The sequence below is a fragment of the Abrus precatorius genome, unplaced genomic scaffold, assembly GCF_003935025.1.
Source record: "Abrus precatorius isolate BTA unplaced genomic scaffold, Abrus_2018 Scaffold7, whole genome shotgun sequence".
NCBI lineage: Eukaryota > Viridiplantae > Streptophyta > Magnoliopsida > Fabales > Fabaceae > Abrus > Abrus precatorius.
The window spans coordinates 19,480,019-19,507,002 of record NW_020874417.1 but is presented as its reverse complement, the minus strand read 5'-3'; the positions used below and the strand labels follow the sequence as shown (position 1 = coordinate 19,507,002).

The 26,984-nt window shown below is 30.8% G+C and overlaps 4 protein-coding genes across 9 annotated transcripts; 1 reads left to right on the top strand and 3 right to left on the bottom strand.

Moving 5' to 3' along the window:
• Positions 1–369: 369 nt before the first annotated feature.
• LOC113873218 lies at positions 370–1,815 on the bottom strand. The gene is made up of 2 exons (XM_027511258.1): positions 872–1,815; positions 370–775 (listed from the first exon to the last, which is right to left on the bottom strand). The coding sequence occupies exon 1, from the start codon at positions 1,724–1,726 to the stop codon at positions 887–889; it is 840 nt and encodes a 279-aa protein (XP_027367059.1). The 5' UTR covers positions 1,727–1,815; the 3' UTR covers positions 370–775; positions 872–886.
• A 1,118-nt stretch (positions 1,816–2,933) lies between these two features.
• Positions 2,934–6,458, bottom strand: LOC113872164. Of its 3 annotated transcripts, none has more exons than XM_027509488.1 (4): positions 6,248–6,458; positions 5,535–5,884; positions 3,551–5,448; positions 2,934–3,423 (listed from the first exon to the last, which is right to left on the bottom strand). In XM_027509488.1, exons 2-3 carry the CDS (start codon positions 5,879–5,881, stop codon positions 3,561–3,563), a joined length of 2,235 nt encoding a protein of 744 aa, XP_027365289.1. In that variant the 5' UTR covers positions 5,882–5,884; positions 6,248–6,458; the 3' UTR covers positions 2,934–3,423; positions 3,551–3,560. The 3 variants fall into 3 exon arrangements, with proteins under 3 accessions (XP_027365289.1, XP_027365291.1, XP_027365290.1); XM_027509490.1 differs by having other exon boundaries at positions 2,967–3,423; positions 5,539–5,884; XM_027509489.1 differs by lacking the exon at positions 2,934–3,423 and having other exon boundaries at positions 3,612–3,751; positions 3,954–5,448; positions 6,248–6,423.
• A 5,525-nt stretch (positions 6,459–11,983) lies between these two features.
• Positions 11,984–13,245, bottom strand: LOC113873587. 2 transcript variants are annotated; one of them, XM_027511771.1, is made up of 3 exons: positions 13,189–13,245; positions 12,408–12,567; positions 11,984–12,260 (listed from the first exon to the last, which is right to left on the bottom strand). In XM_027511771.1, the coding sequence occupies exons 2-3, from the start codon at positions 12,553–12,555 to the stop codon at positions 12,118–12,120; spliced, it is 291 nt and encodes a 96-aa protein (XP_027367572.1). In that variant the 5' UTR covers positions 12,556–12,567; positions 13,189–13,245; the 3' UTR covers positions 11,984–12,117. The 2 variants fall into 2 exon arrangements, with proteins under 2 accessions (XP_027367572.1, XP_027367573.1); XM_027511772.1 differs by lacking the exon at positions 13,189–13,245 and adding an exon at positions 13,042–13,153.
• An 8,500-nt stretch (positions 13,246–21,745) lies between these two features.
• Positions 21,746–26,859, top strand: LOC113873403 (aspartic proteinase-like). Of its 3 annotated transcripts, none has more exons than XM_027511508.1 (14): positions 21,746–21,920; positions 22,985–23,354; positions 23,440–23,500; positions 23,646–23,740; positions 23,840–23,952; positions 24,030–24,198; positions 24,291–24,330; positions 24,640–24,704; positions 24,772–24,885; positions 25,007–25,071; positions 25,433–25,586; positions 25,688–25,807; positions 26,138–26,226; positions 26,371–26,859. In XM_027511508.1, exons 2-14 carry the CDS (start codon positions 22,998–23,000, stop codon positions 26,453–26,455), a joined length of 1,527 nt encoding a protein of 508 aa, XP_027367309.1. In that variant the 5' UTR covers positions 21,746–21,920; positions 22,985–22,997; the 3' UTR covers positions 26,456–26,859. The 3 variants fall into 3 exon arrangements, with proteins under 3 accessions (XP_027367309.1, XP_027367308.1, XP_027367310.1); XM_027511507.1 differs by lacking the exon at positions 21,746–21,920 and adding an exon at positions 21,925–22,467 and having other exon boundaries at positions 26,371–26,857; XM_027511509.1 differs by lacking the exon at positions 21,746–21,920 and adding an exon at positions 22,458–22,482 and having other exon boundaries at positions 26,371–26,857.
• Positions 26,860–26,984: the final 125 nt, after the last annotated feature.

Here is a 26,984-nt window from a genome sequence, read left to right as displayed (position 1 = left end):
TCACGCAGAGAGCTTACATACATATATTAAAATGCCTTGAAAAAACATAACTTTAAGATTAGAAAAGAGAAAAAAAAACTGACATGATTTGATTTCTCAGAAGACAACAATAAATTATTACAAGTTGTACATATTTGAGAATTACAACAACGCCACATATAATTTGTATCATGAGAATTAAACTGAACAGCAATGCCAATGGAGGATAAAGTGGTTTTTAATTTAATGCTCAGGTTTACGCTGATGCTTATCAGCTGTTGGGTTTGCTGGGAATAGGCCATACACCAAAGTGCATTTTAAATACTGTAGACAGCATCTCTAGCAAATAAACCAGTTTTCAAATACATGCAACACACGTAAAAAATCTCCCCAATTGAAAAGAATTTCCAAATCCAACCAATTTCAAAATTGATAGCTATAATCAAATCCCAGATAATTGTGAAGAATCTGACATCCGATGGTAACTTAACAAAAAAAGAAAACGGAAAAAAATGGAGAGAGAAAGTATAAGAATGGACTAACATCTGAACCTAATACTCACTACCAGGGAAAAAATGCCCATAACCTAATTACAACCGGTCAATTAAAATACAATAGAATTGCACAGTCACATTGGAACGGAGACTTTACAAGGGAAATGGAATGGATACAGGAAAAGTATCAGCTGTGAGAGAACGGCCTTAGAAAAACATTCCAAAACAAGTCAAATATGTTCTTAATTCTTACTCAGAATTCCACAGCACTAACACTAGAAACAGTCACTGGCTTCATCTATCTGCATTTCAACCATTCAAACACAAGGTGTTCATATTTTCTCAAGTGAAAACCAGCACCATCCATGTCAATTTGAAAAAAAAAAAACTAGGCTAACCTTGACAAGTCCGAATCATGTAGCAGAGCCAATATCAACTATTCTACCACAACTTCGTACACGTTCCAAATCTAAATTGCCATCATTCCCATTAGCCCCATTTTGGTTCCCAGGTTGGGGCAAAGGCAAAACCTCGGAAGGAACCCTAACATTACCCTGTCCTCCAATAAACCCATTAAATTCCTCTTTTTTACACACCACAACGTTGTGATTATTATTAGTATTTCCCATTCCCACCCCCAAATTTCTGGAGGCAGAAACCTCGAGTGAACCCTCGACGCGCTTAGCCTTCTCAATCACAGCGCAACGATCCAAAGCCTCTTTGGCCCTCTTTCTAGCCATGGCAGCCTCGCGTACAGCTCTATCAGCTCTGGCTCTGACAGTGGAGAGATGCTTAGCCATGGAAACACAGGAGATTTTGGCGGCACAGAGGAGGACGAGAGCTAGGGTTTTATCGATGGGTGAATTGGAATTGGGGAAGAAGGTGAAGTTAGGTTTGGAACAAGGAATGCAGAGGAAGGAAGAAGAAGGAGGAGGAGGGGAAGGGATGCAATAGAGGTGTGTGGAGGAGAGGCATTTGATGCACGACATGAAACGTTGCGTTGAGGTGGAAGAGGAAGAGGAAGAGGAAGAGGGAGAGTGGTCAAAGAATTCCAAGCATGAGGGGCAGAACCACGTTGGGTGGAGGCGGAGGGTACAGGAGGTGCACACGCGCCTGTCCATGCCGCGAACCATCACGCGGTGGAAGAGCCAGGGCTCCTTGGAGCCACAGTTGGCGCATTCGCCTTTCTCGATGGCGGAGAGCGGAGGCGACGGCGGAGGCTGCGGTGTGGGTTTTGTCGGCGGAATGTTCATTGGAATTGGGAAGGTTTTAGGGTTTTGCAGATCAAACCAATTTGGGAAGGATGGATCCCTTTCTAATCCGGTGTGATGACTGCCTGTCCTGCAATGCAAACGTAACTAAACTTTACCCGTATAATTAGCAAATCGCTTTCCACACAAGTTCCAAAATGAATAAATTATATTTTTTCTATTAAAATTTAAAAATATTTAATATTATTAATATATTAAACTCTGATGTCACATAATATTTAATAAAATTTACTATAAATAAAATAAAATTATATATAGTACGTTATGATATTACATGTTTGTATAATAATAATAATAATAATAATAATAAAAAGATAATTAGTTATCATTGTCCTATTTAAGAAATTAAAAATAAAAATATTAAAAAGTAAAATGTTGCATTACTTTTGTAATTTTTATATAAAAATATTAAAAAAATTAGCAATATCATGATGATGATGATAATATATATATTATTCGTTAAAAAAATATTAAAAATATGTTATGTTGTTGTTTAGTTCAATAGCAAAAGATAAAAGCACTCTCATTGTTTCCTCTTTTACAGTAATTAAATCTTGTATATGAAATACATTAGGTATTATTTTTGGCTACAAAATAGTGTTTTAGATTTTTAGTATTATTGGAATTATAGTTTTAATTGTGGGTGTGAAAGGCATCACTAAAACAAATGAAATAAATATAAATACAAACCTACTCTTAAAATCAGAAATTAAACTAAAACGAGAAGTTACTTTTAAGATAAATGGTGAGGTTAAAATAACATAAATTATGAAAATTAATTCAAAATATTATATATAATAAATTAAAAAATAATCAAAATCTAATCTTCTAAATAATTAAGAGTAGTGAGTCCACTTTTTTTTCTAAAAAAAAAATACAATAATACTATTAAAACAGCCAAATCTGGAAACAATCACAAAAATGTTGGAATCGGCTATGCTTTTGTTAATTCCGCGTTATAATTTTTCAGGGCAACATAATATCTAACTATTTACAGTGGTTATATATAACTTTACCGAGGTAGAAAATGTCGCTAGGGTTGTAAATGTCATTAGGCTTTCTTAATAGCGAATAAGAAATCTAATCTTTTTTTTTTTTAATTTGATCCTTTAACATAAATGAATAATAATAATATTCGAAAAGACCAAATAAAAAAACCACACTATTCAAAAGAATTAAATACAAGTTAGTAAAAAACCATTTGCCGAAGAAAAAATATATTACAAAAAATGCATTTGAAAAAATAAAAACAGGAGACTAGACAAAAGAATCATAAAATTTTAGCAGACCAAAATGTTAGTTAAACCTTATATTTACAATCTAGTTGCAAATGTGGAAGCGGAATATATCGGTTGAAGCTAGGATGGTTCCATGTGATGTGATGTGGACCTATATAAAACAGGTGACAGACAGAGTGGTCCTTCGCTAATTTTATGTCTGCCATACATTTCCGCACTAAGGAGAGATTTCTAACAGGGAGAATCAAACTCTTCTAGATTCCAAGCATAACTAGAAGTGCTTACCTCATAAATTTAGGCTAACAATACCATAGAACTACCATGCATATTGTACAACTAAAACTATAGTAATTCTAATTTATTTTCTTCCATTTCCTTCAGAAGAGCAGTTAGATACGTTGTACACATAATTCTCTGTTTCACCAATCATTGGCTCAAACTCTGTTGATAAAATAAAAGAGGAAATAAATAAGTTGATTGTCAACCCCAACATTGCTCTTTTAAGACTCAACAGCAAATTCAGGATTCTGCAGAGCTAAATAAATTGTTCTAGTAAAGATGCACTTACGGCATTGTAATTACTCCTTGCAAGTAGACTTGTTGTGCCCTAGTCCCTTGCATCGGCTGCAATGTAGATGGCGCTTGACTACTTCTTGAGATCCAAATCGCTTTGTAGCTGGCCGACCAGGTGGTCTTTTGGTGGGAGGAGGTGTTACTGTTACCACAAGCTGAGTATCTTTTGACGCAGACACATCCATCAAATCTGTGCCTGAAATTGGAAGTACAGCCTCTGAGTAAGTCAACCTGTAGCTCTCAGTTGTACAGTATCTGGAGCAATAATCATAAACACTCTGGCCAATGCCTACAATGACGGCAATGGCATGGCAGCAAGGCACACCCATCAGCTGCCAGGCTTTGCAACTACATTCCCACCGGTCAATATCAACCACCTCAGTTATGTCACCACAAACCTCATATGTGCTACAGGTTGATTGTAAAACTTGAAGTGAATTTGTTTTCTGGTTTTCCCTTTTAAGCTTCTCCTCCATGGATGGACTCAACTTAGTCTCCCACTGATCAGATATTGCCTTTCTGGAAACAATCAACTCCATAATCTTACCCCTAATTGCATCAACCATCTGTGTTATTGGCAGCTCATCTGCATCTGCTGCCCAACTATAGAACAGCTCGCCAAAGTTTGATGTCATGTGGTTATACCTAGTACCCTGAAAAAATGAATTTGCCCAGTTCTGGGGTTCACTTTGTATAATCCAATCGTAGGCTTCTGCAGAAATCTTTTTAATGCTCTCCATACAGTTTTGAAAGCCTTCTGGCTTTGTTGCATAAGCAGCAGCATATAAATCCTCAATCATCAGTCGCTTTACCTCCTGAGAAAACTGCCCTTTCAAGTCTCTAAAAAGTTGCTCAGTCAAGTATTGTAGACAGTATGCATGAAAAGAACCTTCAAATATCTCACCAATTGAAGTTTTCAGCCCCTTCTCTCTGTCTGCTACAAATGTTATGGGACAAGACGTTGACAGCACCGATTTAAGTTGAAGTAAGAACCAATGCCAGCCATCATCAGATTCGGCATCATCAACAATGGCAAAGGCTACGGGAAATACACCATCGTCTGCATCTGCAGCGGTTGCAGCTAACAATGTCCCTTGGTATTTTGACCTCAATGTAATGCTATCAAGGAAGATCAGTGGTCGGCAACCTTGTTGGAAGCCATGCAATGAAGCATGAAATGATACGAAGAGACGATCAAAACTTGAGTCTTCCTTGGTAGTGCACATGGCAAGACTTCCAGGATTAGCCTCCATTAATTTTTCACAGAAGAAAGGTAACTGACTATATGCCTCTTTATAGGAACCCTGAAGCTGCTCCTTTGCAATCTCTTTTCCACGCCATGCTTGAAAGTAGTTAAGTTGAATTCCATATTCCTGCTTGATGTCATTGACAATGTCCTTGGGCTTGTAATCAGGAAAATCTTTCAACTTCTCCTTTATAATACTGGCCACCCAACTCCTAGTAGCTTGATGACCTGTTGTTGCAAAAGCTCCATCACAAGTATGAGTTGAATTCATTTTCTTGATACATATCAACTGAGTAGTTGACAACCTAGATGCATGAATTCTCCAAGGGCAGCCATCTGCTTTGCATTTAACAGTTACACGATGACTGTCATTTTTCTTATATCTAAAGGCAAATTGATGAGCAATGGCATATTTACGCAGTGATTCCCGAAATTCATGCACGCTGCTGAACCGTTGACCCACACCGGTGATAGTATTCTGCCACTGCTGTGCCCCTTTAGCAAACTTCTCATCATTTGAGGAAATAAGAGGGACAATGGGTGAAACTTCATGAACAATATCCATACTTGTATCAATTTGATTGGTATCATGATCACCATCAGGCAGACATGTATTAACTGGTTCAGACAAGGTTGTTCTGCTTGACCTAAAAGAACAACAATTCCAAAATTAAACCCTAGAAAGCCCCATAAAATAGCAATGAGATACTAACTCAAAAACACAGATAACTACCTACTGGCAGGCATGTTTGACACATCAAGGATGGCCAGCTCTTCAATAAGGATGTAGATATCAACAGTAGGAGAATTTCCATGAAACTTAACCATTCGTTGTAGATCCTTGTCATTAGAAATTGTAATGAGAGTCTTCTTGTTTCCAGGAAGGAAATACTTGATAGACATGGCATCGGCTCTAATATTAAACATTTCTGCTACTTCCACCTTGAACTCATTAAACTTCATTTGATTATCAATATCAATAGCATGAGCATCACCACCTTTATATAACAAACAACCATCTTTCCCAGCTTCAAACTTGCCTCCTGACTGACATATTGCAATTATCTTTGTGGCAGCCATGACCTACCACAGTACAAAGAATGTTCCAGGCATAATTACAACAACAAATTCAGAAACACCAAAAACTCTAAGCGCAAAATTCAATCATTTATGATCAATGGATAATTCAAATATTTGCCACAGCCTGGTATTGCATTTTTATCCTTCCAAAATACATCACAAGGCCATAGATAAATTGGGGCAAAAAATTAATAATAATGTTAGAATTCAACAACTCCCAAAAGGAATGGAATTTAGGGACCCAATAAGCAGAGATAGAGAGAGGTTGGCTTTGTTTGCACTGAAATTTAGAAGAGGCGTGACCGGCAATCAAAGAGGAAGCCCTAGAAAAAGAGAGAATGCAAGTGAGAAACAATGGAGAGATACCTGATGGAGAATCAGAAGAAGCGAATAGGGGTTGCCAATCCCCAAACCAAAGCGAATTATGTGAAGAAGACGCTTCTCAGGTTCGCAAAGTCATCGGCGGAGAGAGTGGGGTCAAATTTGCTTTGCCTTTGCCAGTGAAACTAAACCAGAAGGCAGAACACAGACGAAAAATCGAAAAAAAAAAAAATGTTCATTGAAAACGACATTCCGTCTCTCTCTACCAAGTCGTGTCAAGCGTTTAGGGAAGGGCCCGAATCACACTGGGCTTTAATTTTCTATTAATCAGCACCATGTCCATTTATACACAACAAATATATATATTAAGCTGTCAAAATAAACTAGGTTTTAGTGTTGGTGATGGCTAATGTGAACTCAACCATAAATTAGTAACTGACATGTTATAATAAATTTTAAAAGTTAGGATATTTATATTTTAGTCTTTGGATTATTTTATAAATTAAGAATATTAAATTATTATATATTTATAAGAAGTTTTTTTAATTTTTTAAGACAATTGTTTTATAAACCTAATTGTTAATAATTTATAATAGATTTATTCTTCTTATTTCCTTTTCATTCAATTTTATTATCTCAATTTTACTATTTTTTACATTTATTTTTTAAAATAATTTGAGTTTTTTCTTTGTATTTTTACTCGTTAGTTTGACATAATGATTCACGAATTATGACTAAAGTCCAAGGTTAAAAGACTAAAAGATAAACTCAAATTAAAAGATCATATTAAATATTTTTAAAGTTTTTTTTTGCGCATTCGTTTAACTTGTCGATCAACATTACTCCCCGTTAGTAATGAAATCAGGTAATTCTCGTTAAAAATAATAACATAAAGGTTTGTCCAATTATTTCTTATCCTACTTTAATATTACATGTAGAATTATAATTTCTCCCTCCTAAGTAGCAAATGAACCCTATTTTTCAAATTCAATAAGCTAAATAATCGTATTCTCTATACATTATCATATTTTGAATTTGTGATATTATATATAGAATCAATTAAATTTAAACACATTATATACTTATCTTAATTTTCTTAATAATAAACATCTTGTCTACATAAAAATAGGAGTAATAACTAAATAGAGATAATTGAACACCGAAAAATGAACAATATACTATTTTAAAAATATAATCACTTCTTTAACATTTTTCTATAAGTATTCTACTATTTACACATAAAAATTCTAAATTATCAACAAAAATCACACTAATCAAATATACTCAATAATCACGTAAGATGCAAATATTTTATAAAGTATAATAGCATTTTATGTTATTAGTTTTTTAGTCAAAGATATTGTTTAATTGAATTTTTAAAAATTATCATATATCTCCTACATCCTATTAATTACTAAATGATTAATCACTATACTTCTTAAGAGTAGGCATAGTTTGAATTTTGCAAAAATTATTCAGAAGTTAGTAATATATGACTAAATAGATGGAGAATAACATGAGTAATGAAGTAATAGATTACTTTTTCTCAAAGTAATTACATCAACAAAGGTATTATTAAAGTAACTTGAATACTAGTGTATTCTTTTACCATGATTCAAATTTAATTTTTTAATATGTTATTTGATTTTGTTTTAGGGATTGAAGGAAATTTTATTAGACTTAGAAGATGAAGGTGATTCTAATCTTGAAGATGATAATGAGGGTGAAGTTGATAAAGCTTGTGTTGATGACATGGATGATGAAATATGAAAAGGAGATAATAATGATATGATAATTAACATTAATAGCTTGGAAGACATTCTTAACCTGGATCGTAAAAACTTTAGCCCTCACTAACTAAGAAATATTCATTTCATAAGTTTGAAGGCAATGTACTTGTTTAATACATGGTATGAAAGACTAAATGATTTTGTTGCTAAAAAAGCACGATCCTTTAAAATAATGAACATGAAATTTTATAACAAATATTCATTTGTTATAGATAAGATGAGAATAGTGAGTGTCAAATTAGATCTTTAACAAGGTGTGGTTGCTAAGAAAAATTTAAAATGGTTATAGATATGAATTCTAGTCAATGGTATATAGTCCATTTTTTGTATGACCATAATCATGTATTACTACATGAACAATTTATTGTTACAGTTCTGACATATAAAAATTTGAGCAAGTTAGATGTAATGCAATTGAATAGCTTCAAGAAGGCTAGTATAGAGTCTTATCTTATATATTGTTCCTTTGTTACCCAAATGGGAAGATATAAAAAAATAAAATTTTGTAAAATATAATATATATATATATATATATATATATAATCATATTGAAAGGCAAAGAAAAATGCATGAATTGAATTTTATGAGTTACTTTATAATACCTTATTGAGTTGAGATTGATTGGTCCACTAATATTTTGTCATTACATCAGTAGATGAGAAATATGAATTGAAACATTTATTTTGGAGTGATATGACTTTAGTTAGATGGATTATAAATTTTTTATAATGTGACATTTGATGCAACATATAGAAAGAATATGTATCGTTGTCCAATTGTGGTATTTTTAGGTGTAAATCATCACAACCAAACTACAATATTTGTTGTTGCAATTATAAGAGATGAAACTGAAAAAACTTATGTGTGATTATCATAACAATTCATGGAAGTAATGAAAGATAAGACACAAGTATCAATTATTACCAATGGGAATGTGGCGATGAGAAATGTTATAGAGTGTGACTAAATGTGCATAATAGATTGTGTTTATGGCATTTGTAACACCCTCTTTTTATTTATTTATTGTTAAATAATTATTTTAATATTGGGTAATGATGGAATATGTTTAAATTTGAATTGATGAATGTTTGATAAAGTTATGGTTAAAGGGAGTCTCGTTTAGGAGAGACATGTCTTGTTTAAGCGAGACTGAGCATCCAGAACCACGTAATTTCATAATAATCTCGTTCAAGCGAAATAAGTCTCATGCAGGCGAGATAAAATAAATTTGGCTCATCTGTCCTCTCACTTAGGCAAGAAGTGATCTCACTCAAGTAAGTAGAGATCTCGCCCAAGTGAGTAGAGATTGAGATTTAGAACTCAACTCATATATTATAGTCCTAAATCTCAATCTCAAAATAGAAGAGTATGAAAAGTATTTTTTTTTTCTATTACATCTCTTGATTCCTAAATAATGTAAGTTACCTAAAAGTTACAAGAACATGCTTAGAGACTTTGGTTGTCCTCCCAAAAATGAAACTAGTTCAGTTTTGATATATATGTTACTTCAAGAAAATTGAATGATTAAACAAATTTTATCAAATACATCTATTCAATAATCAAATCATACAATAATACAATGTAAAAGTCTTTAGCCACAATTTCGCTTAAGCGATTATCTTTCGCTTGCTTTAGCAAACACTTATTCACAGTGAAATTTTTTTTTTTAGTTTAAGCAAATTATTGCAAGCTTTAGACAATTTCTTTTAATTAGTAATTTGTTTTCCTCCTTAATTCACCTAAGCAAATTTTATAGAAAATATGCTACACAAATATAACAAGTGTGCAAGGAGAGTATAATGCATGAGAAAGATCTAAAATGACATTAAATATTCTGTTAATAAAAAACTACTTTTCATGATGCATTGAACATGCAAGAATATATATATATATATATATATATGAAAGTTTTAATTCTTAAAATTACCAACTATATAAGAGATTTATGTAGAAAAGATATAAAATGACTTTAAAAGTTCTAATAATACAAATGTTACTTTTTATAATGAATTGAAATTGTAAAAATGCATGTTAAAGTTTTAATTCTTAAAATTATCAACTGGATGCATGATTTTCCCTAAGACAATCTAAAATAAAATTGAACATTTTATAAATCCAATTATATTAAGATCTAAATAACAATTCTAAATATCTAAAGAGAAATTTTCAAAATTTTACAAAGGATTAACTAATAAGTTTATAAAAATTAGTATTATTAAATAAAGACAAAAGACTTCAATTGTTAATTTATTTTAATTTTAAATATATTTAATGATTATAACATGCTAATTCACACATGCATTACTTAAATGTTAACTCATGTTAAATGGAGCCTTTACTGTATACATTACAATTTTTTTTTATCACACCATAATTTTTTTAGTATTTATTAAAATAAAATTTTTAAAAATATTAATCATTAAATTATATTTTTAATAATTAATGTTTAAAAATGATTAAAAAATCAACAAATTTCGGAATACGTTATGCACAAGTTTAGGTTGAGTTTTGAACCCTGTCGGATTAAAAAAAACTTGTGTTTTATTTGTGCTATAAAAATAGGAGTTTAAGTAAAATTCAAACTGACGTTTTACATTTAGATATATTAAATAAGTTCAAATTTAATTAAAATAACTCAAATGAATTAAATAAATAAATTATAATTAATTGAGCTTAAAAATAGACTTAATTGAAATGACTGAATCATTTTGCTAGCTTTATTCATTTATAATAAACCAGCTCTAGTTTTCACCATTTTTTTTTTCTTTCTTTTTATTTCAGCTCACTTTATCCCACAAAATAATGTGGAAAAAAAAAATTAAAAATGAACTGTAAGCATCTTGAAGTTAAAAAATAAAATAAAATCCAACGTAACTACAAATACTTTCTTCTAAGATTTTTATATGATTTAGCCTAACAATCTTGTTAAAGAACACATAAAATACTTGCTATGAAAGCTAAGAAACTACATTTAGTATTAAAAACATGATCAAGGAGTGACTTATTTTGTCTTTGAAAAAATTGTTTTATATCAATGAATTTATTCTCAAATAAGTGGGTGTTCGAATGTATGTATTCATTTATTTTATATTTATTTTGAGATATGTGTGAAATATAATAACAATAATATGATCATAAGTAGGATGCATTAAGTATAAGCAGGGTTATATCAACTAGCAAGCTAGATTTAAAAATACAGTAAATTGGGAGAAAGGAGAATAAAAAGAAGATTCAAGTGCAACTTATTTATTTAAATGAAGCAAATTTAATATTTAAGCTTATCTCAAATAAATATTCTAAAGTTTGAGCTTAATTCGTCACTTTTTTTTCCCTTTATAAACAACTCAATACTTTGTTTATGACTTGATTAATATTTTTTTTATTAATTTTCTCTTTGAAAGAAATTTGTCTATTGATCTAGTATTTTACATATAATTTTATGCTAAAAAATAAAATACAATAGTCATAAAATATAATTTTATATTTAAGAAATTTGTTAAAATTGGTGAATCTCCATTAAAAAAATTATGATCATCTATTTAAAATATTATAACTGAAATTGTGTCCGTGTGAAAGAAGTTCTTCGAAAGGAAAATTGTTTGTAAAGTGAAGTAAAGAATGAACCCTTAGAGTAGTCTTATCTTTTAAAGTAAGACAATAAATGAATTTTTTTTATAAAAACATTAAGGGTAAAAAACAATAAGTTATAAACCATAAATTTAAACACTATATTTTATGTAACATATAGAAAAGAAATGGAAATAGAAACATAAGCTCATCTACTAAACACGTCTATTTAAATTAAATAAACTATATATAAATTAAATATCTAGCCAAACCTAATCATAGTTAACATGTTTTACCCTTTGTAATAGCTAAATATAGTGAGAGTAATTAGCCTAATTTTCCCTTTCTTATCCCATAAGACGACATTCTTACCATAAAACTTACACATGCAGGATATTCGTATATTATAAAGTTACCAGAGGGATGTGATTTCAATCTCGCTGGTTCATCTCTCCGGCAAAAAAATAAAAAAACAATGATAACATCACCACAAACGAATCATTTTCCCCTTTTTGTATTAATCAGTAGGGAAAAAGGAAAGGGGTAACAAAATGAGTGTTACTTTTTATTGTCATAAGCAGCTATATTCTGGGGCTCACATTCAGGACTAAACAAACGAACCAGCAAAGCCGTGCTTGAGCTCACAGTCACAGCTCCACAAGCTGCCCAACGAAGACTCCTAGGAATTGTAATTCGAGGACCTACATGACCAACAAAGCAAAAAAAATGATGAACTGTTATGAAAAAACTCAAAAATTATAGAAAGAGATTTTCGATGTGTATATTGTATCTGTGTGTGCATAAATTAGAACTGAAAGTTCAGAAGAAAGGGAGGGGAATAGCTAAACCATAGTGCATTCTGCAAAGAACCCAAAATCCTAATGCTCCACCAACACTATAGATTGCGGCCGTGTGCCTCATTAGCCTAGAACAAGGTTTTGCATCAGGCCTCATGAGCTCACCATCAGAATACCCTAAGAAACGCCTCAGCGACATCGTTTTGGTTACCTGATTATCCCCATTGTCAAGAAACATGGCTCAGAGAAAATAATAGAAACTAAAATGGAAGAATAAGTAAACTAAGTTGAGAAAAAAATAAAATTGTATTAATCTAAATGAGTGAAGAGGTTAGATTACAAGAGGAGATAGGAAGCTTATATAGCCCATGGAACCAACTAACTATTACACATCATAACTAATCTCTACCACCCATTGGTCACTTGAATCACTCTAATACAACAATAAGCATATAACAGAGTCATTATGCATCAGCGTTCGCAACGCAAGCAAACATATGAAAAAGACCATGACAATAAAAATGGGACATTTCCTCGAACAGTTAGAGCGCACGTGAGACAAAGCAAGGTCGTCAAACAATCAAATTAAAGGTAACACCAGATTTTAATTTGTAAGTAGAATCAGAACCAAAGAATAACGGCCGAAAGAGAAAAAAAAATGAATTGACAATCGGTTTGCAGCAACCTGAGATTTAACATAAAGAAAGGAATAGTGGGTATGAAAGGAAAGAGAATAGTGGTCACATCACAGCTAACGGAGAGAATTCTTCAATGGCGAAGGTGAATTTGAATCAAAGCTTCAGTTCAGACTGACACAAGTAATAAAAATTACCTCAAAAAACAAAGGCGTTACTGCTCTCTACCTTCACCTTGTGCAACAGAACACAGCCGTGCTGGGAGAAAGTGGACTTGGGCTCACAATTTATTTGATATTGTGAAGGTGTTTTCTTGTCTTCTTATTATAAAAAGTAAAAAGAGATTACCAAAAACCATTTTTAAAATAAGTTTAAATAGGATTTTGATTCTTGGAAATTTTGAGTTTATTTTTATTTTTTAATAATAATTTATTTATTTATTTATGTGACGTATGTTAATTTATATAATATGATACACAATTAATATGAATAAAAGTATACTATAATTTGTTAATTTAATTTTAAAATTTTAAATTTATAACTTAAAATTTTATTAAAAATATAATATTTATTCATAATATATTTTATTTGCTTCAATTTTGATTAAATTATATATATCAATTCAAATCTTATGTAAGTAAATAATTAAATAAATTAATAACCTACTAATAAAATAAAGATTAAAAAATTAAATATTTTTAAAAAAAATTATAGAAATGAGATCTTATTTAAATCTTAAAAACATTTAGATATAAAATATTATTAATTTTTCTTTTATTCTTTGAGTTATAAATATAAAAAAAATATTAAAATGTTCACTGAAGAGAATGACTGCATGGCGAAGGAGGAGACTAACCCTGACTCATGCCTTATCATTAATGTTTCACAAGAGAAGTTTGAGGAATAGTACTCACCCTGGAAGAATGTGCTTATTATCCATATACTGGGTAAACATATTTCTTTCAAGGCATTGGAGAACAAAGTTAATAGAGACTAGATCAAGATAGAATCAATGCGCATGATTGATATGCCTAATGACTATTTTTTGATTCAATTCACGGCAGAAGAAGACTATCGCCACGCCTTATATGAAGGCCCCTAGATGATTGCTGACCACTACATTCAGGTGTAAAGATGGAGGCCTTTCTTCACGGTGACGATATCTCAAACAAGGAAAGTGGCTACTTAGATTCGTATTCCTGACCTCCCCATTGAGCTCTATAACGATCGTTTTCTATGGTGTGTGGGAAACAAACTAGGATCAATGTTGAAGATTGACAAGTTGACCTTGATCTATTCACGTGAGAAATTTGCCAGGATCTGTGTAGAGATCAACCTCAATAAAAAACTGGTTTCTATGATAAACGTTTTGGGGCATATTATTAAATTAGAGTACAAAGGTTTGCATGCAATTTGTTTCAAATGTGGAAAATATGGGCACTGACAAGAGATGTGCATTGACCTAGTGGCCCATAATTCCATTTAGAATGGTGTCAACGATACAACAAATAGGGGCACCATGGACTTGCATGTGGATGATCAACACACAACAATGCAGTCCACCCAAACCAAGGATGCACAACCTCTGGTTGATGATGCAGCGCACATCACGGAAGAAGATAATACTATCCCCGATTCTGAGGCATTCTACAGGCCTTGGATGGTGGTTAACGGAAGAGAAAATCTGGAAAAAATCTACCTAATTCAATTTTAAAAAGTGGTAGTTTCCAATCCTGATACTCACAGAATGCAATAGATTTGCGCCTAAACCAAACCATTATTAAGACTCCATTGCCACATCTGTAAGGGGCAAACACCCTCTTTCCAAATATTTCCTACATGAATAGTGACATACAATCCATGCAACAACCCACAACTATCATATCCTCCCAAGACAAGATTCAAAAAACAAGAATTCGTAACCCTAAGGCGGGGAAAAATAACCAACAAGCGAAAAATAACCATCTAAAGCCAAAGATGGGCACTGTGGTCATCAAAGACCTCGGACCTTGGAGAGTAATCTCAATGCTATAAACATACTGCCTTCTGCACCCGCGGTAGATGCGAATCCTCAATCTGGATCCACGTTAAACATGGCCATGGAATAGAAGGAGAATACCAGGAGAGTACTTGCAGGCATTCAGTCCGTGGCTTCTGAATTTAACCCTAACCTATTTGTGAATCAGTTCTCGACCAAACTGATCGTGGCTAAGGCTGAATTGAAGTCTTATGCAATGAAGATGCTACAATACTTGGACCCAAGCTTTACGTGCTCTTCCAGTGATGCTACTAATCAAGGAGTGGTTAATGAAGCAAGTGCAGATATGTCAGGGGTTTTACAACCCACCTATATTAGTGGTTCCTTGTGAATTGTTTAAGTTGGAACTGTAGGAGAGCCGACAGGCGAGGGTTTTAATCTTTGGTTAATGATATCATTAATGAATACAAGGTTGGACTTCTTTGCTTAATGGAAACTCACATGAGTGTGGACAAGGCATCGCAGATAACACGTAGAATCTCGCTTGATAAGTGCTTCATAGTACAAGCGCAAGGCCACGCAAGGGGTTTATGGTGTATGTGGAACTCAAGTAAATGGCAAATTGACGTACTTGAACACATCACTCAATTCATTCATCTTAAAATCCATAATGATGACTCGACGTGGTTCTACACCATGGTATATGCAAGTCCCCACAGTCAAGGACATATACCACTTTGGAGAGACCTCATCTGCCTTGCAAATCTAGTTGTTGGTCCATGGATGTTAATAGGAGACTTCAATGCGGTCTTTTTTAACCAAGAAAGATCAGACAGTAAGGGCAGATCCATTATTAGAGGAGACATTGCATTCCATGATTGTATAAATCAATGTAACCTTTTGGACTTGGGCTTTACAAGCGCTCCTTTCACGTGATGTTGAGGCAATTTGTTTGAATGTTTGGACAGAGCTTTGGCTTCCTATAACTGGCGAGTAATATTCCTTGAAGCATCGTTAACACATCTCAACCCTCTAAAATCTGATCACTCCCCAATTCTTTTGCGATTAAGCATAATTCACTCAGTGCGTCAGTCTAGGACACCTTTCTGTTTTGAGGCTGCCTAGCTTACTCATGAAGATTTCCATAATGTTATACGGAATGGATGGAATGCAAAAATTAATTGGAACCAGCAGGTTGGGCATACAAAGCAAACTTTAATGGAGTGGGACAAAACTACTTTTGGGAACGTGTTTTATGCAAAACAAAGGCTTCTTAGGCGTTTGAATGAGATTGCATATGAGCTTCTTCTTGGCCTCAACCATTTTTTGGAAAAACTTTAGGTTGAGCTATGATCTGAACTAGACCTTATCTTGAAGCGAGAAGAGATAATATGGTTCCAAAAATCACGTTACAAATGGCTTCAGATGGGTCATTGAAACAGTCAATTTTTTCACATATCAACCATCGTATGTAGAAGAAAGAAAGAGTTGAAAAACTACTGAATGACAGTAATGAATGGGTCTCACCAAAAAATAATTTAAGATTGGTAACTAACTTCTATAAAATCTTGTTCTATGATACAAGTGATGTTGCACCTTTCTGTCTATCAAACATTTTCCTTAAGCTTAATTGTCGCGACCTAAATGATCGCAAAAAACTTGTTTAAGAAAAATATCTTTTAAGAATAAAAATATTTTTTTTATAAAATTAGAGAACTTACCACCAAGGTTTATTTTCAGAAAACCTTAAAAAAATTTAAAAATAATATGATCTTTGAAACAAAATATGAGTTCATAAGTTATTTACGTGTCGGAAAGGTATTAGCACCTACAACGTCCGTTTTAAAATAATTACCTTAAATTAGTTGTGTAAATTTATCTTAAATTTAAAAAATATTTATTTAACCTCTAAACAATAATTATTTTTTTCTCTTCGTTTTAGACGAAAAAAAAATTATTTATTGAGATATTGTTTAGGTATCTTAACAAAGAGAAAATTTATTTTGAAAATTGTTTTGACTCGATGGGTTCGGTTCCCTACTCCTATGTATCCTGTGCAATGAGAAACTCAAAAGTCACGTAGTTTTACCTAAAAATTACAAAATTGGTTAATTAAAATTAAGTTTAGTAAAAAAAAATTTTGTTTTGAGATTAAAATTATATTTATAAAATTAAAATATTTAAGATACAAGATAACATAGTTATACATGTACTTTATAAGGAATAATACAGAAGGTGAAGGAAGATCACACAACTATATTATAAATCGTTAAAAATATTTTATTCATAAACTAAGTATTTAAATTTAAATCTAAATTTTAATTATGATTAATGTTGAAAGAAAATTTAAGATAGCGTGAGCTATACATAAATCTTTTATAATTTATTGAATAATCAAAGGTAATGTAAATTACACATCGATTTTATAGAAAGTTGTATAAATAAGTAAGAAAATGTTTAGTTATTTAATTTATCACAATTAGAAATATGACTTAAGAAATTTTAAAATATGAAATTAATTTTATTTTAATAAAAATAAATAAATATTTGAATTGATTAAAGAAAATATTTATTTAATAAAAAATTAAAAACTTCATTTGATAAGTTTATATTATATAGAACCTAAAGTAACATTGATACAAATTGATTTTGACAATTTATAACACACAGAGGCAGAGTCTCTACACATTAGCATTATAAATTGTTTCATTAATAAGACAATTTAAATTAAAATTAGTTGATTGATTCATAAGTTAGTAATTAGAAGAGAAATATATCTTGATTAATTGTTAATATGGTTAACTAATTGATTATAGACAATATATGATAAATTAAAATTGCATAAAGTCTTGACAACGTAGATACACATAAACTTCATCAATTTATAATACATGACAATAGAGAAGTTATAAGTTTGTGTTATAAATTGATGCAATTATATTATTATTTATTAATTGATTATATAACAAAAAAAAAAAAACTATAAGTCATTCACCAAAACAAATAGAAACAAAACACATGAATATCAAATTACATTCTAAATCTACATAAAATAGCAAAGAAAAATAATGCTACAATAATAATAAATAAATAATGAAATAGATACAAGAAAGAAAATCCAAGAATTATAAAAAAGTAATTTACTTTATTTTATTTTTATTTAATTTTTATGAAGAGAAAACCTTTTATAAGTGAAAATAGAAATCAAATAAAATATCAAAATAAATACTAATATTATAAAAGTAACATAAAATAAGGTAAGTTGAATTTAAAGGTATAAAAAATAATAATAAACTAATTTCACTGAAATTAGTTAAAGACAAATAAATAAAATAATAGTCAAAATAGAAAAAAAATAACCTAAAAAAATTTAGACTTAAAATGTTTTGTTTTTTTTTAACAAGGGTTACTGAGCCCAAAACTAAAATAAATAAATAAAATTAATAATAATAATAAGAAATTTAACATGATATAATAACAATAAAAAAAGAAGAAGAACAAAGCGCCAAAAGTAGCATTGAAAATTAATGTTGAGGGTGCAAGCATTTATAACTCTCGACATATTGAATGTCGAGAGGTCATTTCAACTTTTATTTTAATAATAATATATATAAAATAAAAAATGGAATATGAAGCTTTACGAAGTGGTTTGAGATAAGTAACTTTATGTCTGTATTATTTGGTTTCTACTCCACGGTTCATTTTTATAAGAGTTTACTAGAGTTCCAGTTAGAGCAAGATGAGTTTCGAATGCAAAGGAAAAAGAAAGAAGAAAAAAATAGAATACCTTAAATACAGTTAGCATCTGAACCAAGAACAAAGAGAATGAGATTAAGTGGTTGGTTTCTTCTTCTTTTAGCTTTTGGTTTTCGTCTTTGCTCTCCTTTTTCAGTTAGTCTTCTCTCTGATTGTACTGTCTCCTATTTCGTGTTTTTCTTTCTTAATATTCATTTGTTCTCCACTTTGTCTTTAAAAATTTTGCTCTCGCTGAAAAACTTGTGTTGTTTCCCTAAAAAATTTCTCCTCTCCTATGAAAACTCATTTGAAAATTTTGTTTTCTTTTTTAGAGGAAAAAAGAATACTCTCATTGGATCTCTTACTTGCTTCTTTGTACTAGTTCCTTTATGTTTTTACAAAATGCCAAAAATCTTGAGTTTTCCTTTTTTATGCTTAAAATCGGTTTTTGATATCAGGAGTATAAGCCTGTACAGTGCAGACTTCTGTTCCGGAAACCAGTCTCTTTTTTCAAAAAATTTCCATTTTTCTCTAAAAAATTAGTGGCAAAAAATTGGTTTTCACATTAATGATGATGATAAAAGCCCATATTGGTGCGCCTATTTGTGATGAGGAGGTTCTGGCAACTATGAAACGTGTGGGAGGCTTCAAATCGCGGGGCTCGAATGGTTTAGAAGCAATCTTCTACAAACCTTAATGGAGCACTGTAGGCCCTGCAGTCTGTCAATTGATCCATGATATTGAAGCTAACTCAAGCATAGTTGAATGTACTCGCCTTCTCCAGGAAATTAGGACGTGTCTCAATCCTCATGGTTGAATTGTGGACCATTTTTCAAGGACCGTCATGTAGGAAACCTAATCACTTGTGAATCAGATTCATGGAAGCAATTAAGTTAATTGAGGAGGGGTGTGCTCGACATCATCCATGTTTCGATCTCGTTCAACAAATCAAAGAATTATTTTTTCACTTTTCAGCATTTTTGTGTGTTTATATTCCTAGAGAAGCCCATCTTGTGGCAGATAGATTAGCAAAAGAGGAATTAACTGTTTATATTTCTCCACCTAATTTTATCCTTTCTTTATTAGTCGCAGACTATGCTGAGTGTTGTTTTAATTTAGTTTCTTTATATATATTTTTAAAAATATAAGATTAATCAATTTAATTGTTAATTTAATTTTTTTTTATAAATGATTAACTTTATAAAATTTTATAAAAAAATAAAATGAATAAGTATTTTATTGTGTTTATTTTATTTTAATGTATAGTATGTTTTTAAAATATAAATAAATATTAAAATTTGAATGATATATTTATAAATATTCAACTTATGTGATATTTAATATAATTAAAAACATATTATAAGATGATTTAATTATTAAATTAATTAATTTTATATTATATACAAAATTATTAAGTGGCGTAAGTTTTCAAGTTTGACAGATAATATTAATAAATTTGACTCTCTTTATCATATGATATAATATAATATAATAATTATATTATATTAAATAAAAATTAAAAAATATTATTTATAATATATAAAAAATTGAAAAAATAATTTAATTTTAATTATTTATTTTATTAATAATTTACACAAATAATAATAATAATAATAATAATAATAATAATAATAAACTTTTATAGTTTTTTATATTTGAAAATGTTACAATTATTTTTATATAATTTTTGTAATGTTGATGATGATAATATTAATTTTTATCCTAAGTAAGGTTGTATCTCTATTTTACAATTATAAAATTGAGACTTTAATTTTAGTTATAATTTCATTCCCTATCACACCTCTTTTTTAGTTATTACAAAAATTAATAATATTTACTAATATATTTATCTGTAATTGGATGATAATATATAAAACATTATACTATCAATATATATCAATTAAATTTATAATTAAATATCGTTTTAATAATTATCAATAAAATTCAAATTTTTATAAAATCTTCCATTATTAATCATTATAAATAAAATTAATTTTATCATATGTGCATAACGACAAAAATAAAACTAATTTTAATTATATGATAGTTTTTAAATAATAATATATATAAACCATATATTTTAATTAAAATCTTAAATAATTTATTTTTTAACTTTAAGTTTTAAGATTGTGTTTAAATGTTTAAATATAATACTAATTATTAAATAAACTATTTATTATATTAAAGAAATAAAGTATAATAAATATTTATTTTTTTAAAAAAATATTATTAGTATTAAATACTTAAATTCAGCTTGAAAAATTATATTTTAAATATTGAAATTAATAAAATTTTCAATCTAAATAACCTTTTCAATAATATTTTATTTTTTTATAACTTTTAATGTCACAAATGACTATTTTTAAATACATTTTAGTTTTTCTTTTCTAAAATTAATAAAAATATTTAAAGTTTTATTTCGTCTTCTGAAATCATAGAATATAAAACAAATATTCAAAATTAATTACTAATTATGTCAAGAATTACATTAAAAAACTCTAAAATTTTTATTAATGTTGAAAATGAACCTAATTATAAAACGTATTAATATTTAAAGAGATAAAAAGTACATAATTTAATTTAAGAATACAATTCAAAATTATTTAAAACTACTCAAATAACATATCCAACTGTGAAAAAAAAAAACTAGCGACACCAAGTCAAACTTGCATAATAAAAATAACAAAATATTATTGGACATAATCTAACAAAAACATTTTATATTACCTAAAAAATTATTAACTCGTTTTACAGAACTGAAGATAAATAATTAAAAATAATAAATTTAATTAAAAATGTATCACTTTAAAAATAAAAATATAATAAGAAAAAAATGGAATATTTAAGTGAGTGCGTGAAAATAATTAAACTCGAAACTGAGCGAGATGTTAGATATTTTGATGCGCTATTTTAACGGGTTAGACCTAATAATTACTGCATCAGGCCGAGAAGCCTGGTTTAATTAATAAAAGAGAAAAGAAAAACGTGGCATTGCTATTGTCATCGCAGATATTTTTATATAGCAATTAATATTCATATTCATATACATTTATATTTTTGCTTATAAATTGTTCCATTCGTCGCTGTTCCTAGCGTTGCAGTTATCTGTCCTTCCATAAACTCAACTCTCTACGGTCTACACTCACTTCGTTTCAGCTTTCCACCTTAGTACTACGCTACTTCCTTCACCATCATCTGCTGTAGCCTGTAGTCAAGGTTTGCTTCCTTTGATTTCTTCTTTTTTCCACTGGACTTGCCTTGTTCTAATTTTGCTTTTAGTACAGATTTCATTTTGATTTTTCTTTTCCTTTTTATGTTTATCATTTTATGATCATGTTAAGTTCAGTTCAGTTGATTTCTCTCCGGTGGTGTCTTATCTTTAGATTTCCACTGCTTTTGATCTCTCTCCATGATATCTGTGTAACACGTGTCATCTCACTTTTACCCTTTTTTTTTCGTTTGAAGCATCTATTCGAATATTCCGCATATGGATATCAGGATTCTGTAGAATATTGTTAAAAGGGTTTTTTACCTGTCCTTTATGTTTTTTATTTATGGGTTAAACGAACGTAGAAGTACATAAATCAACTGAAAATAAAGAGATAAGATGAAGAAGACTACGGATTCTATAAAATTAGTCTGCTGTGCTGCTTACTGATGCTCTGCGTATAAGAAGTGATATGGGACGCATTCTAATAATATCATTAATAACGTTGTATATGATGTTTGTAGATCCATCTTACTTTGACCAAATCTGGGAAAGGTATATTGCTGCTGAGTGGATTTTTCCCATTTTTTAACTGTCTTTTTTTTTTTTTAGTATAGAAAAACAATTAGTTTTTCTAATGTTTTTTACACTAGGGTATGTGTTAAGAAATAAAAGAAAAAAGTTAGTTTTTATTAAAAAATCTAACAGTTAATGTTATTGATTATTAAATTTTGTGATATTTTGTAAATTCTAATAAAAGCTTACCATACAGAGGTTGTTATTGTGTGTAAAAAATTACTATCGGAAGATAGAGGAAGCTTTATTCTAAATAGGGGGCAAGAAAATTATTGCAAGAATAATTGAATCCCCTGAGAATATTTTTTATAATATCATCTTATTGGTTTATCTGATTAAATATTTAATTATATGTGGTTCTGTTAAGGCGGAAATTAGGCTGCGAGGACTTAGTGTGTTACTGTTCATTTCATTCCCTGATTCATGGTTGCTTCCTTTTCTGTAACAAGGGGACTATATCCATCTCTTCACACTTTCATATTATCCTGTCTGACAGATTTTCTCTGACTATGGGGCACAAATATTTGTGGTTGGCTTTTTGTTTGTGGGCTTTAACATGCTCACTGCTCCCTTCTTTCTCCTTTGGACTTGTGAGAATTGGTTTGAAGAAGAGAGGTCTAGATCTTGATAGTATAAGAGCAGCTAGAATGGTTAGAGAAAAGCTAAGATTTGCCAGACCAGTGTTGGGTGCATATGATCAGTACATTGACAAACCAACCGATGAGGGTATAGTACCTTTGAAGAATTATTTGGATGCTCAATATTATGGGGAGATTGGAATTGGCACACCCCCACAGAAATTTGATGTCATATTTGATACCGGTAGTTCCAACCTCTGGGTTCCATCATCAAAGTGCTACTTTTCTGTGAGTTTTCAAATTAGCTCCTATGCCTTCGTTCTTCACAAACATGGTATGTATTAGAGTCCTATTGACAATTGTTATCTTACAGCTTGCCTGCTATACCCATCGATGGTACAAGTCAAAGAAATCCAAAACATATACTAAAAATGGTAATGCCGGCTTCTTTTCATATTCATTGTAGTGGTAGAAGCAATGATGCAACTCGTTTATTACGTGGTACTGTATGCTATTCAGATGCCATTTAATATGATGACATTTAATATGTTCAAACTCGCTTTTCTACTTGTCAATCAGGAACATCATGTAAAATAAGATATGGATCTGGATCAATATCTGGTTTTTTCAGTAAAGATAATGTTAATGTTGGCACTCTTGTTGTCAAGAATCAGGTGAATGCTTCTTTATATATGAGCTCCCACGTCTAGACTGTACAGTTTTGCAGCAATACTCAGAGAGAACTCACTATTATATTTTCCTTTTAACTGTAGGATTTCATTGAGGCTACTCGAGAAGGAAGTCTTTCCTTTGTGTTAGCGAAGTTTGATGGATTACTTGGGCTTGGGTTTCAGGAGATCTCAGTTGGAAATTCTGTGCCAGTATGGTGTGTTTCGTCCTATCCTTAGGACAAATTGTGAATCTTTTATGTCCTTTAATTTACTTATCCGTTATAAATTGCAGGTACAATATGGTGGAGCAAAATCTTGTAGATGAGCAGGTGTTCTCTTTTTGGCTCAATGGGGATCCAAAAGCAAAAAAGGGCGGTGAACTAGTTTTTGGAGGTGCTGATCCAAAACACTTCAAAGGAAATCATACTTATGTTCCAGTTACTAAAAAAGGTTACTGGCAGGTTAGTGAAACAAAAATTTAGTTTGGTCAGGAACTTTTTAAATGTATTTTTTATTGTGGAAAAGCAGCTTACATGGATATTTTCTTTTTCAGATTGAAATGGGAGATTTATTTATTGGAGATTTCTCAACAGGTGACTTAATTGTTCTTGAACAGTAGGATAGTTCTCTTTTGGAAGTTATTCGGAAATAAGTGAGCAAGTGAGTGGTTGAAAGGATTTATAATTGGTATAAGGAACAAACTTGAAGTGTATTTTCCCCCTTCTTTCTTATTATATAACAACAATAACAACCAAGTCTTATCCCACTAAGACTATTTCTTATTGTAGTATATTTTAAAGAAATGTTATCTGGGTACAAAGTGTATCTTTGCATTTTTTTTTAGCCAGAATCTTTACTTAGCAAGTGAATCTATTTGTGGAATATATCAATGCAATTTTTAGGTGTTTGTGAGGGTGGCTGTGCTGCTATTGTGGATTCAGGAACATCATTGCTTGCTGGTCCAACTGTGAGTGCTGACAACTTTTTGGTGATTTATTGTTGATAACTTTTTATTGACTGCTAATTAATTTCAGACTGTTGTAACTGAAATCAATCATGCTATTGGAGCCGAAGGAATTTTAAGTGTAGAATGTAAGGAAATTGTTTCTGATTATGGAGAATTGATATGGGATCTCTTGATATCAGGGGTAAGTTTTCTTGATATGGGATTCCTTAGGTTTTCTTTTCACCTTTGATTAGCATTCTTTGCTTGTTCCCCTTATGCGTTTTCACTCTTTGGACCTAAATGAGTTTGATCTTGATTTGCAGGTACGACCTAGTGATGTATGCTCACAGGTTGGTTTATGTTTTGCCAAAAGGGGTCAATCAGAGAGGTTAGTTTTTTTTTTTCCTTTTTTTATTTGTAATAACCAATTTTATATATCAATATTTCTATGCGCTTTTTGTCATATTTGATTCAGTACACTTCAATAGTGTAAGTGATTTGAAGACGTTGGATGAATGATTGATAATTATGGTTATGAGCTGCAAGTCAATGTCTAAGTATAATCAAGTATATAATATGCAGGAGTTTTCTATTAAAGAAAGAATTGTCAATGAACCTCTATTACCAATCCATTTCTCAGGGATTGATACCCTTAGTTACAATTAGGTTTATAAATTTCTTCTTTTGCCATTGGAAGATTTTGGCTGATATAGACTCCTAAGTTTACTTTGAATAATAATACTGTGCAGAAATGAAATCGAGATGGTGACTGAAAAGGAACAGGGAAAGTTGTCGGCTAAAGATACTGCTTTGTGCACTTCCTGTCAGATGCTTGTGATTTGGGTCCAAAATCAACTAAAACAAAAGTCAACCAAGGATAGAGTATTTGAATACGTAAATCAAGTAGGCCTTCTGAATCATCCCATCCTGAAATCCAATTCTTGTTTAAATTTATCCCATTATATGGTGTGCTGATTTTTTTTTTTTCACCCGATCGCTGGCAGCTGTGCGAGAGCTTGCCAAGCCCAAATGGAGAGTCAGTAGTAAACTGTAATAGCATTTCTCATTTACCAAACATCACGATTACTATTGGACATAAACCTTTCATCCTCACTCCAGAGCAGGTTAGGTTTTGAGATTTTGTTAAATTAAATTGCAATGCAGCTTTGGTACATGATTATACTCCATAATATACGAAGTGTCAAAAGAACATTGGGGCCAGGAAGTTTCTACTTCATAAATTTGTGAATATTTTCGCTTTTGGGTAGAAATATATATATATATGGAATTATAATTGAAAGAAAAACTAATAAAAACTTTCCGAAAGATGTTGACACATAATTGAATTGGAGAGCATGTTGAAGTATAGATTTATGATATTACCATTATCTATATGCCAACACTTGATTTATTTATTTATTTTTCTGGTTCTTAAAATGCTCTGTACTTTACAGTATATTTTGAAAACTGGAGAAGGCTTTGCAGAAGTTTGTCTTAGTGGGTTTATTGCTTTTGACATTGCTCCTCCACGGGGTCCTCTCTGGTATGTTTTTCTTACTACGTTCACCAATTTGTTCTATTTATGCATAGTACAAAACATCCACGCATGAATTTATATCTCACGTTCTAAGCTTTGCCCTTTATCAATTTATTTTTTTCTGATACCGCAATCACTATCTGCCTGAAGGATTCTCGGCGATGTTTTCATGAGGGTATATCACACAATCTTTGACTATGGGAATCTCCGAGTTGGTTTCGCAAAAGCTGCCTGATGAGAGACATCTGGGAGATTATGCTAGCATGTTTTAATGAGCTTGTTAGTGTGTTGTAAATAAGCTCATCTGTAACTAGCATGGGCAGGTTCACATTATAGATTTCATAGATGCACCCGTGAAACTATTCACTTGAAGTATTGTGTGGTTGTACTTGAAGGACCATTTTCATCTAATGCCGTGCTGAACCGTAGATAATGTATTTAATGTACTCTTATGTGCTGTATCAATGAGAATAGGTGGATGATTTGAAATTTCTGCTCTATTTAGATTCTCTAGTCAATTATGGGTTGCCAATGGAAGAAGTGAACATCGTTGCTGACATTGAGTGCTTGTTGCTAGTGCAACCATAGATTAAAAGTTCAAAATGAATATAAAATGGTGCCAGGAAGGTTTTGGGATGATGAATTTTTTTTTCTCATATTGTATTGTTAGTATTTGTTTAACAACTAGCACGATATGATAACTCTATTCTTTTATCCTATTATCTAGTATAAATTTTATCCTGTAGAGAATCTAGGTTAGAAAT

Excerpts from the sequence above, each read along its gene's own strand:
- LOC113873587 (XM_027511771.1), bottom strand. The coding sequence starts at position 12,555 with ATGTCGCTGAGGCGTTTCTTAGGGTATTCTGATGGTGAGCTCATGAGG. Across the intron at positions 12,261-12,407 it reads TCTTTGCAGAATGCACTATG|GTCCTCGAATTACAATTCCT; the intron begins GTTTAGCTATTC and ends TTGGTCATGTAG.
- LOC113872164 (XM_027509488.1), bottom strand. The coding sequence starts at position 5,881 with ATGGCTGCCACAAAGATAATTGCAATATGTCAGTCAGGAGGCAAGTTT. Across the intron at positions 5,449-5,534 it reads TCAAACATGCCTGCCAGTAG|GTCAAGCAGAACAACCTTGT; the intron begins GTAGTTATCTGT and ends TTGTTCTTTTAG.
- LOC113873218 (XM_027511258.1), bottom strand. The coding sequence starts at position 1,726 with ATGAACATTCCGCCGACAAAACCCACACCGCAGCCTCCGCCGTCGCCT.
- LOC113873403 (XM_027511507.1), top strand. The coding sequence starts at position 22,385 with ATGGGACGCATTCTAATAATATCATTAATAACGTTGTATATGATGTTT. Across the intron at positions 24,331-24,639 it reads TATTGGAGATTTCTCAACAG|GTGTTTGTGAGGGTGGCTGT; the intron begins GTGACTTAATTG and ends TGCAATTTTTAG. Across the intron at positions 24,705-24,771 it reads CATTGCTTGCTGGTCCAACT|ACTGTTGTAACTGAAATCAA; the intron begins GTGAGTGCTGAC and ends AATTAATTTCAG.